This window comes from Peromyscus leucopus, chromosome 1, assembly GCF_004664715.2.
Source record: "Peromyscus leucopus breed LL Stock chromosome 1, UCI_PerLeu_2.1, whole genome shotgun sequence".
Lineage (NCBI taxonomy): Eukaryota > Metazoa > Chordata > Mammalia > Rodentia > Cricetidae > Peromyscus > Peromyscus leucopus.
In genome coordinates, this window is record NC_051063.1 from 52,034,239 (window position 1) to 52,046,100 (window position 11,862).

The 11,862-nt window shown below is 52.5% G+C and overlaps 2 protein-coding genes across 3 annotated transcripts; one reads left to right on the forward strand and one right to left on the reverse strand.

Annotated features, from left to right (window-relative positions):
- Positions 1-1,481: 1,481 nt before the first annotated feature.
- Mrpl43 (mitochondrial ribosomal protein L43) lies at positions 1,482-2,626 on the reverse strand. The gene is made up of 3 exons (XM_028891134.2): positions 2,452-2,626; positions 2,240-2,346; positions 1,482-2,123 (listed from the first exon to the last, which is right to left on the reverse strand). Exons 1-3 carry the CDS (start codon positions 2,580-2,582, stop codon positions 1,882-1,884), a joined length of 480 nt encoding a protein of 159 aa, XP_028746967.1. The 5' UTR covers positions 2,583-2,626; the 3' UTR covers positions 1,482-1,881.
- Twnk (twinkle mtDNA helicase) lies at positions 2,284-9,311 on the forward strand. 2 transcript variants are annotated; one of them, XM_037207270.1, is made up of 5 exons: positions 2,284-2,364; positions 5,354-5,594; positions 6,355-6,462; positions 6,704-6,845; positions 8,214-9,311. In XM_037207270.1, the coding sequence occupies exons 2-5, from the start codon at positions 5,473-5,475 to the stop codon at positions 8,532-8,534; spliced, it is 693 nt and encodes a 230-aa protein (XP_037063165.1). In that variant the 5' UTR covers positions 2,284-2,364; positions 5,354-5,472; the 3' UTR covers positions 8,535-9,311. The 2 variants fall into 2 exon arrangements, with proteins under 2 accessions (XP_037063165.1, XP_028746966.1); XM_028891133.2 differs by lacking the exon at positions 2,284-2,364 and adding an exon at positions 2,682-4,520.
- The last annotated feature ends 2,551 nt before the right edge of the window (positions 9,312-11,862 follow it).

Here is an 11,862-nt window from a genome sequence, read left to right on the forward strand (position 1 = left end):
ACTGTTGGCTCAGGCTGGTTACAAACTCCTGGGTTCAAGTGATCCTCCTTGTCTCAGCCTCAGGATATGTGGGACTGTTGATATACAGCACATCCCGCTCCTTGCTTTTATAACAAAACACTTGTTTGTATGCACATGCCAGGGTGTGTGCGTGGAGGTCAGAGAACAACTCAGGAGAATCTGTGGCTCTTCTTCCACTATGCGAGTCCTGGGGAATCAAACTTGGGTTGTCAATGATTGTGTTCACCCACTGAGCCACGTCACCAGCCTTGCCTTTTTTTTTTTTTTTTTTTTGTTTTTTTTTTTGGTTTTTCGAGACAGGGTTTCTCTGCGTAGCTTTGTGCCTTTCCTGGAACTCCCTTGGTAGCCCAGGCTGGCCTCAAACTCACAGAGATCCGCCTGGCTCTGCCTCCCAAGTGCTGGGATTAAAGGCCTGTGCCACCACTGCCCGGCATGCCTTTTTTTTTTTTTTTTTTTTTTAAAAAAAAAAAAAAGACTTGGTCTCACTATGTAGCCCTGGCTGGCCTGGGACTCTCTATGTAGACTAGGCTAGCCTTAAACTCATCCATCTGGCTGCCTCTGCCTTCTGAGTGCTGGGGACTAGAAGCTGTACTACCACACTGGGGCCTTTCCCTTCCTTGCCAACACCACGCCCCCTGATTTGTTTGGGTGTTTTGTCTGTATGCAGCCTGTGTACCACTTGCGTGCCTGATACCCTCAGAGACCAGGAAAGTCAGATCTCCTGGAACTAGAGTTACAGACGGTTGTAGGTCGCCATGCGGGTGCTCGGAATTGAACCTGAGTCCTCTGGAGGAGCAGCAAATGCTCTTAACTTCTGAGCCATGCCTCTAGCCCCTGCCTTGTCTAAGGCTGGAAGATACTTCTTGCCAATCCTTATGCTCTTCCCTAAGAAAATTTTTGGCACTGCCCATTCCTCGATCCAGGGGAAGATATGTGCTTATTTCTGCACTAAGAATTTGGGGGTAGGAGTGCATCTAGGATTTTGATACCAGCCACTGAAAAGTTTTGTGTTCTGTTCCTGGTTTTAGAATCAAAAGGAAGGCTTATGCTTAAAATACGCACACATTTTGACTTGGGCATAGTGGTGCAGACCTTTAGTCCCAGCACTTGGGAGGCAGAGGCAGGCAGATCTCTGTGGGTTCAAGGTTAACCTGGTGTACATAGAGAGTTTCAGGACAGCCAAAGCCTGTGAGACCCTGTCTTGAAAAAAAAAAGCACATTTTGAAGCATGACCTTGAGGGGTTGGAGAGATGACTTAGGTATTTAAGAGCACTGGCTGCTGTTTCAGAAGACCCAGGTTCAATTCTCAGAACCTACAAGGTGGCCCACAAAAGTCTGTAACTCTAGTTCCAGGGGACCGTCCACCGTCTTCTGGCCTCCAGGGGGCGCTGCATGCATATGGTGCACAGACATACAAGCAGACAAAACACCTATACACATGATAAATATAAATCTCCAAATGTGGTGTTAGGTAAGTTTAATGACTCCAATCTGCACACAAACACAGATATAAGGTGCCTTGCCCACAGCAAGAGCAACAGGACATCACAGGCTCTTCAGAAGCCAGCCTTGAGACCCTTCACTGCGTTTTGAAATCATTATTATTTTGATTCCACAAAACAAGGACCCTGTACAACACTTGGAAGCCTTTTCACATCTCAACTTGCAAGGAGGCCAGCAGAACCAGAATTAGGGTATTCACAAGGTCACGGTACCTAGCTAGCAGTGAGCAATGGTTAACAGTCAGCTCTTCTTTATGCCGGGCCACGCCCCCGCTGGTAGTCTCCATTTATTGGCCTGAGCTTGAAACCCGAAAGAGGAACCAATTTTTATCACTTTCACCGTCCAAAGGCTGGTTCTTTACTGTGCTTGTACCGAATCTGGCGCAGGATCGTGAAGTTCTCTGGGCCGCAGCCCGTGGAGGGCCGTCCGTTTATTGGTGAAGGGGTGCCACTGGCCCTGGATGCTGGGGTTGTCCGTGTGGAAGGGCTTGCGGATGCGGATCACATCCAAGCCGGACTGGTTTGCCAGCTTCTGCACCAGGGATGTGATCTCCTCCACCGACTTGCTGTTGACCTTCTCCTCGCGCACGGTCCCGTTAACTGGCCGAGGGACGTGGGAGTGAGTGCCCACGGCCAGGTCGGAAGTTAAACAAGAACCACCCAGCGGGCAAGCCGGGACCCCGCCCTCCCGCCCCAGCGCGCGCGGCCCCACTCACGGTACTCGGCCACTATTCGGGGCACCGCACACGGCCGCGGGTTCACGTATACTACGACCCCTTGGTTGCGTCGGGCGAAGTCGGTCACTTCGCGTTCCACGAACTCCCTGCCAGGCCCAGCGAAGGTGAGTACGGTGCCCCGGACCCAGTCCCGTCGGTGCCCGCCCCCACCACCACCCTACCCCGTTCCCCCCCGCTTCCGCGGCCCTCACCTGGCGCCGCGGGACGAGGGAGCATCCCGGCTGAGGCTGAGGCTCAGGCGCTGCAGCTGCTGCACGTAGCGACCCAGCCCGTTATGGAGGACGCTCGTCAGGAAGCGGCTCGGAGTCCCGCGCGCGGTCATGGCTACGGCTTGGCAGCCCGGACCGGGAGAGGGAGGGCGGGACGCACCAGCGGCTTCCGGCTCCGGGTTCATGGGCGGCCGGGAGAGTTTTGCTTCCGAGGTGGCAGCGCGTGGCGCGCGGGCGGGTGACCCACGTTGCGGGCAAAAGGGTGGCAGCGAGGGTCGCGACGCGAAGCCGGGGGCGGGAGCGTGGAGTTCCCGGCGCGGAGGGTAGAACGCGGGCGGCAGGGAGAGGACTGGACCTCTGCTCGTGACCTCGGGCTGTGTGGAGGGTCCCAGTGAGTGCGGGGCGCGGAGGGGAGCGCCTGGCGATGCCGAGGGCTGGAGAGATGCCGGGGGCGAGCAGAGACCATGGAGGGGAGGTAGAGGGGAGGAGATGATGCCGAGAAGCCGTTGAGATTGAGGGACCGTAGTAGAGGTCCTAGAAGTGAGCAGGTGGAGGGGAGAGACTGAAAAGGCCCTAGAGAGGGGCGGAGACGTGCAAGGGTCGCGTAGATGGGCAGAGATGGAGAGTGGCAAGCCAGGGTATGAATAAGGAAGGGTGTTGGCAAGGGAGACATTTGAGAAGAGAGAGAAGCCGACTCTAGTGAGTGCCCTCTGGAAGGGTCCTAGGGTCTGGCCTAGTGAGTGAAGGGCACCAAACCAGATACCGAAAGTTTTGCAGGAGGCATCCCACTCCGTTAGGAATGTGGCTCCTGCTCCGATGTGCATATCCCCTCCGGACCTTGCTCCCACTGCGAGGGGTGTGGGTGGGTCGGAGGGGCTTGCCCCGAAGCTTGGCTCCAGGCCCTCCTCGCAGAAGGTACAGGAAGGAAGCTCTCCCAGCATTAGAGGTGCCAGTGTCGCCTGTGACTACAGCTGAAATCCGCCAGTACTTAAGGGCGCACGGGATCCCGTTCCAGGATGGCCACAGCTGTCTTCGAGCACCAAGCCCCTTTGTTGAGTCCTCAGACATCAAAAATCTGAAGGATTCTACCTCTGCCTCTGCTTCCTTCTGCCTCTTCATTGACAAGACCACAGGACACTTCCTCTGCATGACTAGCCTAGCAGAAGGGAGCTGGGAAGACTTCCAGGCCAGTGTGGAGGGACGAGGGGATGGGACCAGAGAGGGAGTCCTACTTACTGTGGGCCCGGAAGCCGAGGACAGGGAGGAGGTCCTGAGAATCTGGAACCGATCTATACCTCTCTGGGAGCTGCCTGACCCTGAGGAAGCCAGGCTGGCTCGAGTGATGTTTGGCCTTACCAAGGTGACAGATGACACACTCAGGAGGTTCAGTGTCCGGTATCTTCGATCTACTCGAAGTTTGGTGTTCCCTTGGTTCACCCCTGGGAGCACAGGAATGCGTGGCCTGAAGCTACTAAGCGCTGAAGACCAGGGGAATGGAGTGCAGTACGTGGAGACCACCATCCCCCGGCCTGGTGCCTACCACAACCTGTTTGGATTACCACTGATCAGCCGGCGCGATGCTGAGGTGGTCCTGACGAGTCGTGAGCTGGACAGCTTGGCTTTGAGCCAGTCCATGGGGCTGCCCACCCTTTCCCTGCCCCGAGGAACGGTCTGCTTACCCCCAGCCTTACTCCCGTACCTCGAACAGTTTCGTCGGATTGTATTCTGGTTAGGGGATGACCTTCGGTCCTGGGAGGCCGCCAAACTGTTTGCCCGAAAACTCAACCCCAAGCGATGTTCTTTGGTGAGGCCTGGTAGCCAGCAGCCTCGTCCCCTGGAGGCCTTAAACCAAGGCTTAAGTCTTCCTCGTATTCTTCGGACTGCCCTCCCTGCCTGGCACAAGTCTATTGTGTCTTTCCGTCAGCTCCGTGAGGAGGTTCTAGGAGAGCTATCAAATGTGGAGCAAGCTGCTGGTGTCCGCTGGAGTCGCTTCCCAGACCTCAATCGTCTGCTGAAGGGGCATCGGAAGGGCGAGCTGACGGTCTTTACAGGTGACTCTTTAGGGAATCACTGCTTTGGGAGCTGGAGAGATGGCTCAGTGGTTAAGGGCACTGGCTGCTTTTCCTAGCACCACGCACGCAGTACCTCACAACTGTCTGTAGCTCCAGTTCCAGGGGGATCTGATGCCCTCTTCTGGCCTCTGAGGACACCAGGTGTGCATGTGGTACACAGCATACATGCAGATAAAACATCTGTACCCATAAAATAATAAAATAATGTTTAAAAAAAAAAAAACCACTGTTTTACAGCCAGGCAGTGGTGGTATACGCCTTTAATCCCACTACTGGGGAGGCAGAGGCAGGTGGATCTCTGAGTTCAAGGCTAGCCTGATCTACTAAGAGTTCCAGGACAGCAAGAGATGTTATACAGAGAAACACTGTCTCAAAAAACTAAAAAAAAAAGCAAAAAAAAAAAAAAGCTGTTTTGGATAAAAGGTTATATAATAAGGTGACAAAAGTATGTGGTTTTGGCCACTGGCTATGTTCAATTTATTTCTTTTTTTTTTTAGATTTATTTATTATGTATAAGAATGTTTTGCTTCATGTGTGTATGTACACAACATGTGTGCCTGGTGCCCCCAGAGGCCAGGAGTCATCATGTCCCTTGGAACTGGACTTATAGATGGTTGTGAGCCATCATGTGGGTGCTAGGAGTCAAATCTAGTCTTCTGCAAGAGCAACAAGTGCTCTTAAGTACTGCTGCATCTCTCCAGCCCCTAACGGCCATGTTAAAAGGTGGCTTCCCCTCCCGACTTTTACCAGAATCTTGGTTCAAGGACCAGACTTTCCTCTTAACTTTCCTCTGTGTCCATCCCCACCTATAGGTCCAACAGGCAGTGGAAAGACAACATTCATCAGTGAGTATGCCCTGGATTTATGTACCCAGGGGGTGAACACACTTTGGGGTAGCTTTGAGATCAGTAACGTGAGACTAGCCCGGGTCATGCTGACTCAGTTTGCTGTGACACGTCTGGAGGAGCAGCTGGACAAGTACGAAGAGTGGGCAGACCGCTTTGAGGACCTGCCTCTCTATTTCATGACTTTCCACGGACAGCAGAGCATCAGGTGAGAGCTCCAGAGACCAGCTACTTGAAAAAACATTTTTAATGTTTGTTTGTTTGAGACAGGGTCTTTCTAGGTAGCCCTGGCTGTCCTGGAACTCACTATGTAGACCAGGATGGATGGCCTCGAACTCAACACCAGTTTCTGCCTCACAAGTGCTGGGATTAGAGGCTTGCACCTCCATGCCTGGCCCTTATTTTCATTTTTGAGAGATCCCAACACATCATATTTCTTTTTTTTTTTAAAGATTTATTTATTTAGCCGGGCGTTGGTGGCGCACGCCTTTAATCCCAGCACTCGGGAGGCAGAGCCAGGCGGATCTCTGTGAGTTCGAGGCCAGCCTGGGCTACCAAGTGAGCTCCAGGAAAGGCGCAAAGCTACACAGAGAAACCCTGTCTCAAAAAAAACAAAAAAAAAAAAAAAGATTTATTTATTTATTATGTATACAGAAGAGGTGCCAGATCTCATTACAGATGGTTGTGAGCCACCATGTGGTTGCTGGGAATTGAACTCAGGACCTCTGGGAGAGCAGTTGGTACTCTTAACCTCTGAGCCATCTCTCCAGCCCCACATCATATTTCTTATGCTCTTTCCAGCTCCAGTGAGAGTGCCTTCCAGGGCTCTTTAGACAGGCTTGTGGTTTCCAAAGAATGGGAAGTCAGAAGAGCGGATGATATCAGTATTTTCAGGATGCAGGCTCTTCTCCTGGAGTGCCCTGAGGCTGTCTGTAGTTGACTGTTTGAATCCCTGCTTCTCCTTCCAGGTCTGTAATAGACACAATGCAGCATGCTGTCTACGTCTATGACGTTTGCCATGTGGTCATCGACAACCTGCAGTTCATGATGGGTCACGAGCAGTTCTCCACCGACAGGTGAGCTCTTCTTGTCTGACTCACACACACTGTCTTCTCGTGAAGCTGGCCTCTAGTACAGTCATCGTGCTGTTATCTTCTGAGAGGTTCGGCAGTGGGGAGTTGGCCAGGGACCCGAGTGTGAATCCTTGAGTAGAAGGAAGGGTAGCGGGGCTGGGTAGTTCGTGTGCCGGGACTGGCTCAGGACTCGGTGCACGTTCCACCCACTAACCTCTTGCATCACCGAATTGCATTGCTGCAGGATTGCAGCTCAAGACTACATCGTTGGAGCCTTTCGGAAGTTTGCCACAGACAATAGCTGCCACGTGACTCTGGTCATTCACCCACGGAAGGAGGACGATGACAAGGAACTGCAGACAGCTTCCATATTTGGCTCAGCCAAAGTGAGTCGGCTTTAAGGCACTCAAGCTTGGAGAGTTAGAGCGGCAGGCATGACTAGAGACAGTCTTCCTTCAGCCTCAGGTTCTTCTGACTGCCCTGAAAAGGCAGGAGGCCGTGCTTCTGGGGCCATGACATGAGGAATACATGAGCCAGGAGTACAGGGATCGCAGTTGGTTCTGTGCCATCTAGGAGTCACACCTGTTAGTAGGGAAAACAGTGAGGTCATGACTGTAGCTCAGTGGGATGAGAGCTGTGACAGGCAGGGGAGGGGAGGGGTCTGAGTCATCCTGTGACGTGTGGGAGACTTCCCAGTGGATGTGCAACAAAACTTCCACTGAGGTTTCCAGACAGTAAGTGTCAGATTATCAAATAAATGGGAAGGCGGCCTTCTGGGCCACAGGACCAGCCCCATCCCAAGGCATCCAGCGGTGTGCTAAATTCCTGTTAGATGTCAGACCCAGCTAGGCAAGGGGAGTTCAGGTTGAAGAGCAAAAGTATGTTGGTTTGGAACAAACACGGAACAAGAATAATGCAGAAGTTTAAAACAAAATTGGTGGTACTTTTTTAGGGAATCAAAAGTGGTCCTTAGTGAAGTGTCATGTGAATAGTAAGAACAAGCTGGGTGGGTAGGACGGTCCACTGTGGGGGAGAGGCGTTGGGTGGGTAGGGCGGTCCACTGTGAGGAGAGGCGTTGGGTGGGTAGGACGGTCCACTGTGGGGGAGAGGCGTTGGGTGGGTAGGACAGTCCACTGTGGGGAGAGGCGGGGCAAGCAGAAGGAGCACACAGTCTGAGACAGTGGCAAAGTTGTAACGTGGCTGGGAGATTTGGCGGCTCTAGCATCAATTATGGTTAGTTGTTTAAAGAGCTTGGTGATGAGGGGTACTTATTCCTTTTCCCATTTTTAAAAATTTATTTAGGAGCTGGAGAGATGGCTGAGTGGAAGAGCACTCACTGACTGCTCTTCCAGAGGTCCCGAGTTCAATTCCCAGCAACTACATGGTAGCTCACAACCATCTGTAACTCCACTTCCAGGGGATCTGACATCCATACATACAGGCAGAATACCAATGCACATAAAATAAAATTAAATTAAAAAAAAAAATTTTAATGCATATGGGTGTTTTGCCTGCATTTTAATCTTTGCATTACATGCATGTTGGGGCCCACGGAGGGCAGAAGGAAGCATTGGATTTCCTGGGACTGGAGTTCCAGACGGTTGTGAGCTACCATGTAGGTGCTGGGAATTGAACCTGGGTCCCCTGAAGAGCAGCCAGTGCCCTCAGCCCCCCTTTCCCATTCTTGCCACTCCTCCTGACTCTTCAACCTTCCTTCCACTCATAAGTCCTCCTTCTCCTGCCCCCCCCCCCAGGCAAGCCAAGAAGCAGACAATGTTCTCATCCTTCAGGACAGGAAGCTGGTGACTGGGCCGGGAAAACGGTACCTGCAGGTATCCAAGAACCGCTTTGATGGAGATGTAGGTGTCTTCCCACTTGAGTTCAACAAGAGTTCCCTTACCTTCTCCATCCCACCCAAGAGCAAAGCCCGACTCAAGAAGATCAAGGATGACAACGGACTGGTGGCCAAAAAGTCCTCTTCTGGCAAAAGAGGTGCAGGGCACCAGAACTCTGAGACTTGCTCAGGCCAGGATGCCAGTCCCAACCAGTCAGATTCCTCCAAGTCCTCCAGGTGAAAGCAGAGCTTAGCTGCTGGCTACAGTGAGCCTGATGGACCAGGCTAACACAGACGCCTGGCTGTCCGCTAGGGCTCCTCTTCCATCTAGTCCTGGGCTGGGTTCCAGGGTGAGGAACCCAGCAGCTATTGAGGACCGCCTGTATGCTGGGTTTTCATATATATATATGTGTGTGTATATGTATATATGTATGTATATAGGGCACTGAAAAGACAATATCTGTTTCCAAAGAACCAGCATTTTGGTGAAAGGAATAAGTCAAAGTGAAGAATGTTAGACTGCTCACAGACTGGTTTTCACTAATCAGTCTAAAAAGGTGTATGAGCAGAGTGCATGTGAGAACCAGGAGGGGGCCTTGTGAACCTCTGGGAAAGGGGTCTAGGCAGAGAGCAGACTAAAAGCTGAGGTGGGAATGAGCAGGTCAGACAGGCCAAGCCCCTGAGCCTGTCATAGACCAAGAGGCTTCTTGCTGAAACTCCAGCACTTAGGCATTCAGAGACATAGACCGGGCACTACGCCGCTCTCTTCTGTGTAGAGCCAGGCATAAGGTAGCTGTCCTGTTGGAATCAATCCTCGGTGCTTATCCCTGTACTCTCAGGGCCTCAAAGATGGGAGCTTCCTCCCCCAGATTGCATCGCCAGAGAACCATGGAAAGCAGCTGTGAGCCCACGGTGCCTGCCCGCTGGATACTGACTCCATTGTATGCTGCCTCTGACAGCTGGAGCTGGGACTCGCAGAGCCCTCTCCGGTTTCAATGAAACATTTTAGTTGCCTTTGTTCCTGTGCTTTTTCTGATTTGTCCACCAGATGTCTCCCCACACTAGCTGGGTTTGCCCTCCGACTTGGGAGTAAATGGATCCTTTTCTCCTCTTTAGTCTTTCACTTCCCACTTGCAACCCCTCAGATAGCAGGGAGAAGTACAAGGTCTCCACATCCCACCCACTAAATGTAGCCCTTCCCTTGGCACAGGGGAGACGGGGTGGTGTGCTTATTCCTGACAGGTGTGGGTCAATGGGCCACACACCCAGGCCTTGTCTGACCAGCTGTCCCTCTTTCCCCTGGGAGGTGAGCCATTCACATTCTCAATGGAGACTAAATCAGCCCTAGCTGGGTGTGGTGGTGAGTGCCTTTAATGCCTGCACCTGGGAGGTAGGAGGCAGGGAGGAGTTCAAAGATACCCTGAACTGCCGGGCGGTGGTGGCGCACGCCTTTAAATCCCAGCACTCGGGAGGCAGAGGCAGGTGGATCTCTGTGAGTTCAAGGCCAGCCTGGACTACCAAGTGAGTTCCAGGAAAAGGCGCAAAGCTGCACAGAGAAACCCTGTCTCGAAAAACAAAACAAAACAAAAAAATCCTGAACTACACAGTTCAAGGCCAGCCTGGGCTACTCAAAACCTTGTCTCAAAAATACAATCAGTTTATTCTTATCTGTAACCCTCTACCTCATCCGTTTACTTCTGGTATTCTTCCGTTTCTTCCTGTGCTAGAACTCCTGGGAATTCGTTTAAAATGCAGAGCTTAGGGGCCCTCTCTCTCCCCGCTTTACATGTTCGCAGTTCTGGAGTCTGACATGGGATATGGATGCCTCGGTTTAACAAGCACTTTAGGCGACTGTAAAAGAAATGATCCCAGACTGCCAGGCATATTGCTAAATGACCTTTTTATCTCACTTCCTCTGATACTCTAAAGGACCAACTTCAAGATGTTCAGATTGGGGGTGCTGGGAAGCCTCTGCTTCAGGTATAGGGGAGGTTTTTTACTCCCTGGAGGAAAAGTAATCTTTCAAGTCAACCCAAGAGGAAGCTTTTAGAACCAGAGGGAAGAGTCCGGGGTTTCTGAGAACTCTAGCCATAAAGAGCTGAAGCGAATTTTTGCAAAGCTGTTGTTGGGAAGAACCTGGGGTGGGGGTAGCTCCTCCAGGGTCTGCCTTCTTGGGGGTCTCTTCCAGACTGGCTGGAGCCGGGCCTCTCAAACTGCAGTAATCATTCCCAGCAGTTGGCTGCTCTGGGCCTCATCCAGGGTCTGAAATATTCAAGTCAGCCATGCCTTCCAGATGTACAGAACGAGACCATTCCTACCTATAAGGGCATGGACTCCATATTCTACTCTCCCTAGAATGCCTGCTGTGTTCTCAGGGAACCCTTCCGAGTTTCCAGTGAGGGCTGTACCGTCAGCCCAGAGAACTAGTGCACATTTGCTGTTTGTCCTGCCCCACCCTCCTCGCAGACACCCCCACACAGCACAAACCAGAATGAGCAGGAGGAGGGAAACTAACACCCGGTACACAAACACATTCCACTCCGTACCTGCCGAAAACTCCCCCACGGCAAGATCCAGCACCGAGTGTGTTCAGGGCCACTGGAGCCTAGAAGGCAGGAGAGGTCGGTCCCGTAGCCTGCATATGAAGTTCCCAGGAGCCACTTTCTATCCACATACCCAAAGGAAGTGGCTTGAGGCAAATCACCTGGGATGAACCATGTCATTCTGTGTTCAGCTGACTTAAGAATGTCCCAGAGACCTCCTGGAAGGTCTGGCCCAGCAGGGTCAAATTGGATCTGCAGCCCTGTTTTCAGACCGACACTGTGTCACACAGGGCTATGAGGAGGCAGCTTTACTTTAGGTCTTCAGTAGCTGTCACTGCGGTAGATTTGAGAAGAGACCAAACTCACCTTGGTCTCCTGTGGCCCAACTGCTCAGGCAGTGGGTATGGTTCAGGTAGCCGTAAACTTAAGCCCTTCCACAATGTACCTGGTGTGCCAGGAAGGAAGGGAGCCCTCGGCACCTCCCTAAAATACAGGCCAACTTCCTGTTTGGGCCTGTGGGTGGGACTTTATGAGTCTAAGGGAAGCCTAGCCTTGCCCTATGGGGGACCAGGACTACAGCTTCTCACCTGGGCTGATAACTACTCCAGGGAATGGGGCGGTACTAGTTCTGCTAGAACAGTCCCAGTGTGTGCGCGAGTGTGTGTGTGTGTGTGTGGTGTGTGTGTGTGTGGTGGGGGTTATGAAACTCGAGAGTTCTTTGTCTGCTTCACAGGGATTTCCCCTCTTCTGGCTCTGGGCAGAGTGGACCGGATTTATAGCCCCTTAGTAAGGCAGCCAGGTAGCTTAGCCGTCGGTCATATCTGCCCTCCCCCTAGGTCAAAAGTCGGTACGCTGTGCAGTCAGTCAACAGGCCAGAGCGTAGACCACCGTCAGCCTACTTTGGGGCTGGGTACTGGGTCGGGCTACTTTTGGGTTGGTACTGGGTTGGCTGTTCCAGGGTGCGGGGCAGACCACTCCCCTCTCTGGGTGGGGGGGCGCGGCTTCAGCCGCCCCGCCCCACTCTTC

What these genes read in the sequence shown, in the direction of transcription:
- Twnk (XM_028891133.2), top strand. Translation starts at nt 3,269, where the DNA reads ATGTGGCTCCTGCTCCGATGTGCATATCCCCTCCGGACCTTGCTCCCA. An exon ending in CGAGCTGACGGTCTTTACAG is followed by an intron (nt 4,521 to 5,353) that starts GTGACTCTTTAG and finishes CCCCACCTATAG; the next exon opens with GTCCAACAGGCAGTGGAAAG. An exon ending in GAGCAGTTCTCCACCGACAG is followed by an intron (nt 6,463 to 6,703) that starts GTGAGCTCTTCT and finishes GCATTGCTGCAG; the next exon opens with GATTGCAGCTCAAGACTACA.
- Mrpl43 (XM_028891134.2), bottom strand. Translation starts at nt 2,582, where the DNA reads ATGACCGCGCGCGGGACTCCGAGCCGCTTCCTGACGAGCGTCCTCCAT. An exon ending in CCCTCGTCCCGCGGCGCCAG is followed by an intron (nt 2,347 to 2,451) that starts GTGAGGGCCGCG and finishes TGGGCCTGGCAG; the next exon opens with GGAGTTCGTGGAACGCGAAG. An exon ending in CCGAATAGTGGCCGAGTACC is followed by an intron (nt 2,124 to 2,239) that starts GTGAGTGGGGCC and finishes TCCCTCGGCCAG; the next exon opens with TTAACGGGACCGTGCGCGAG.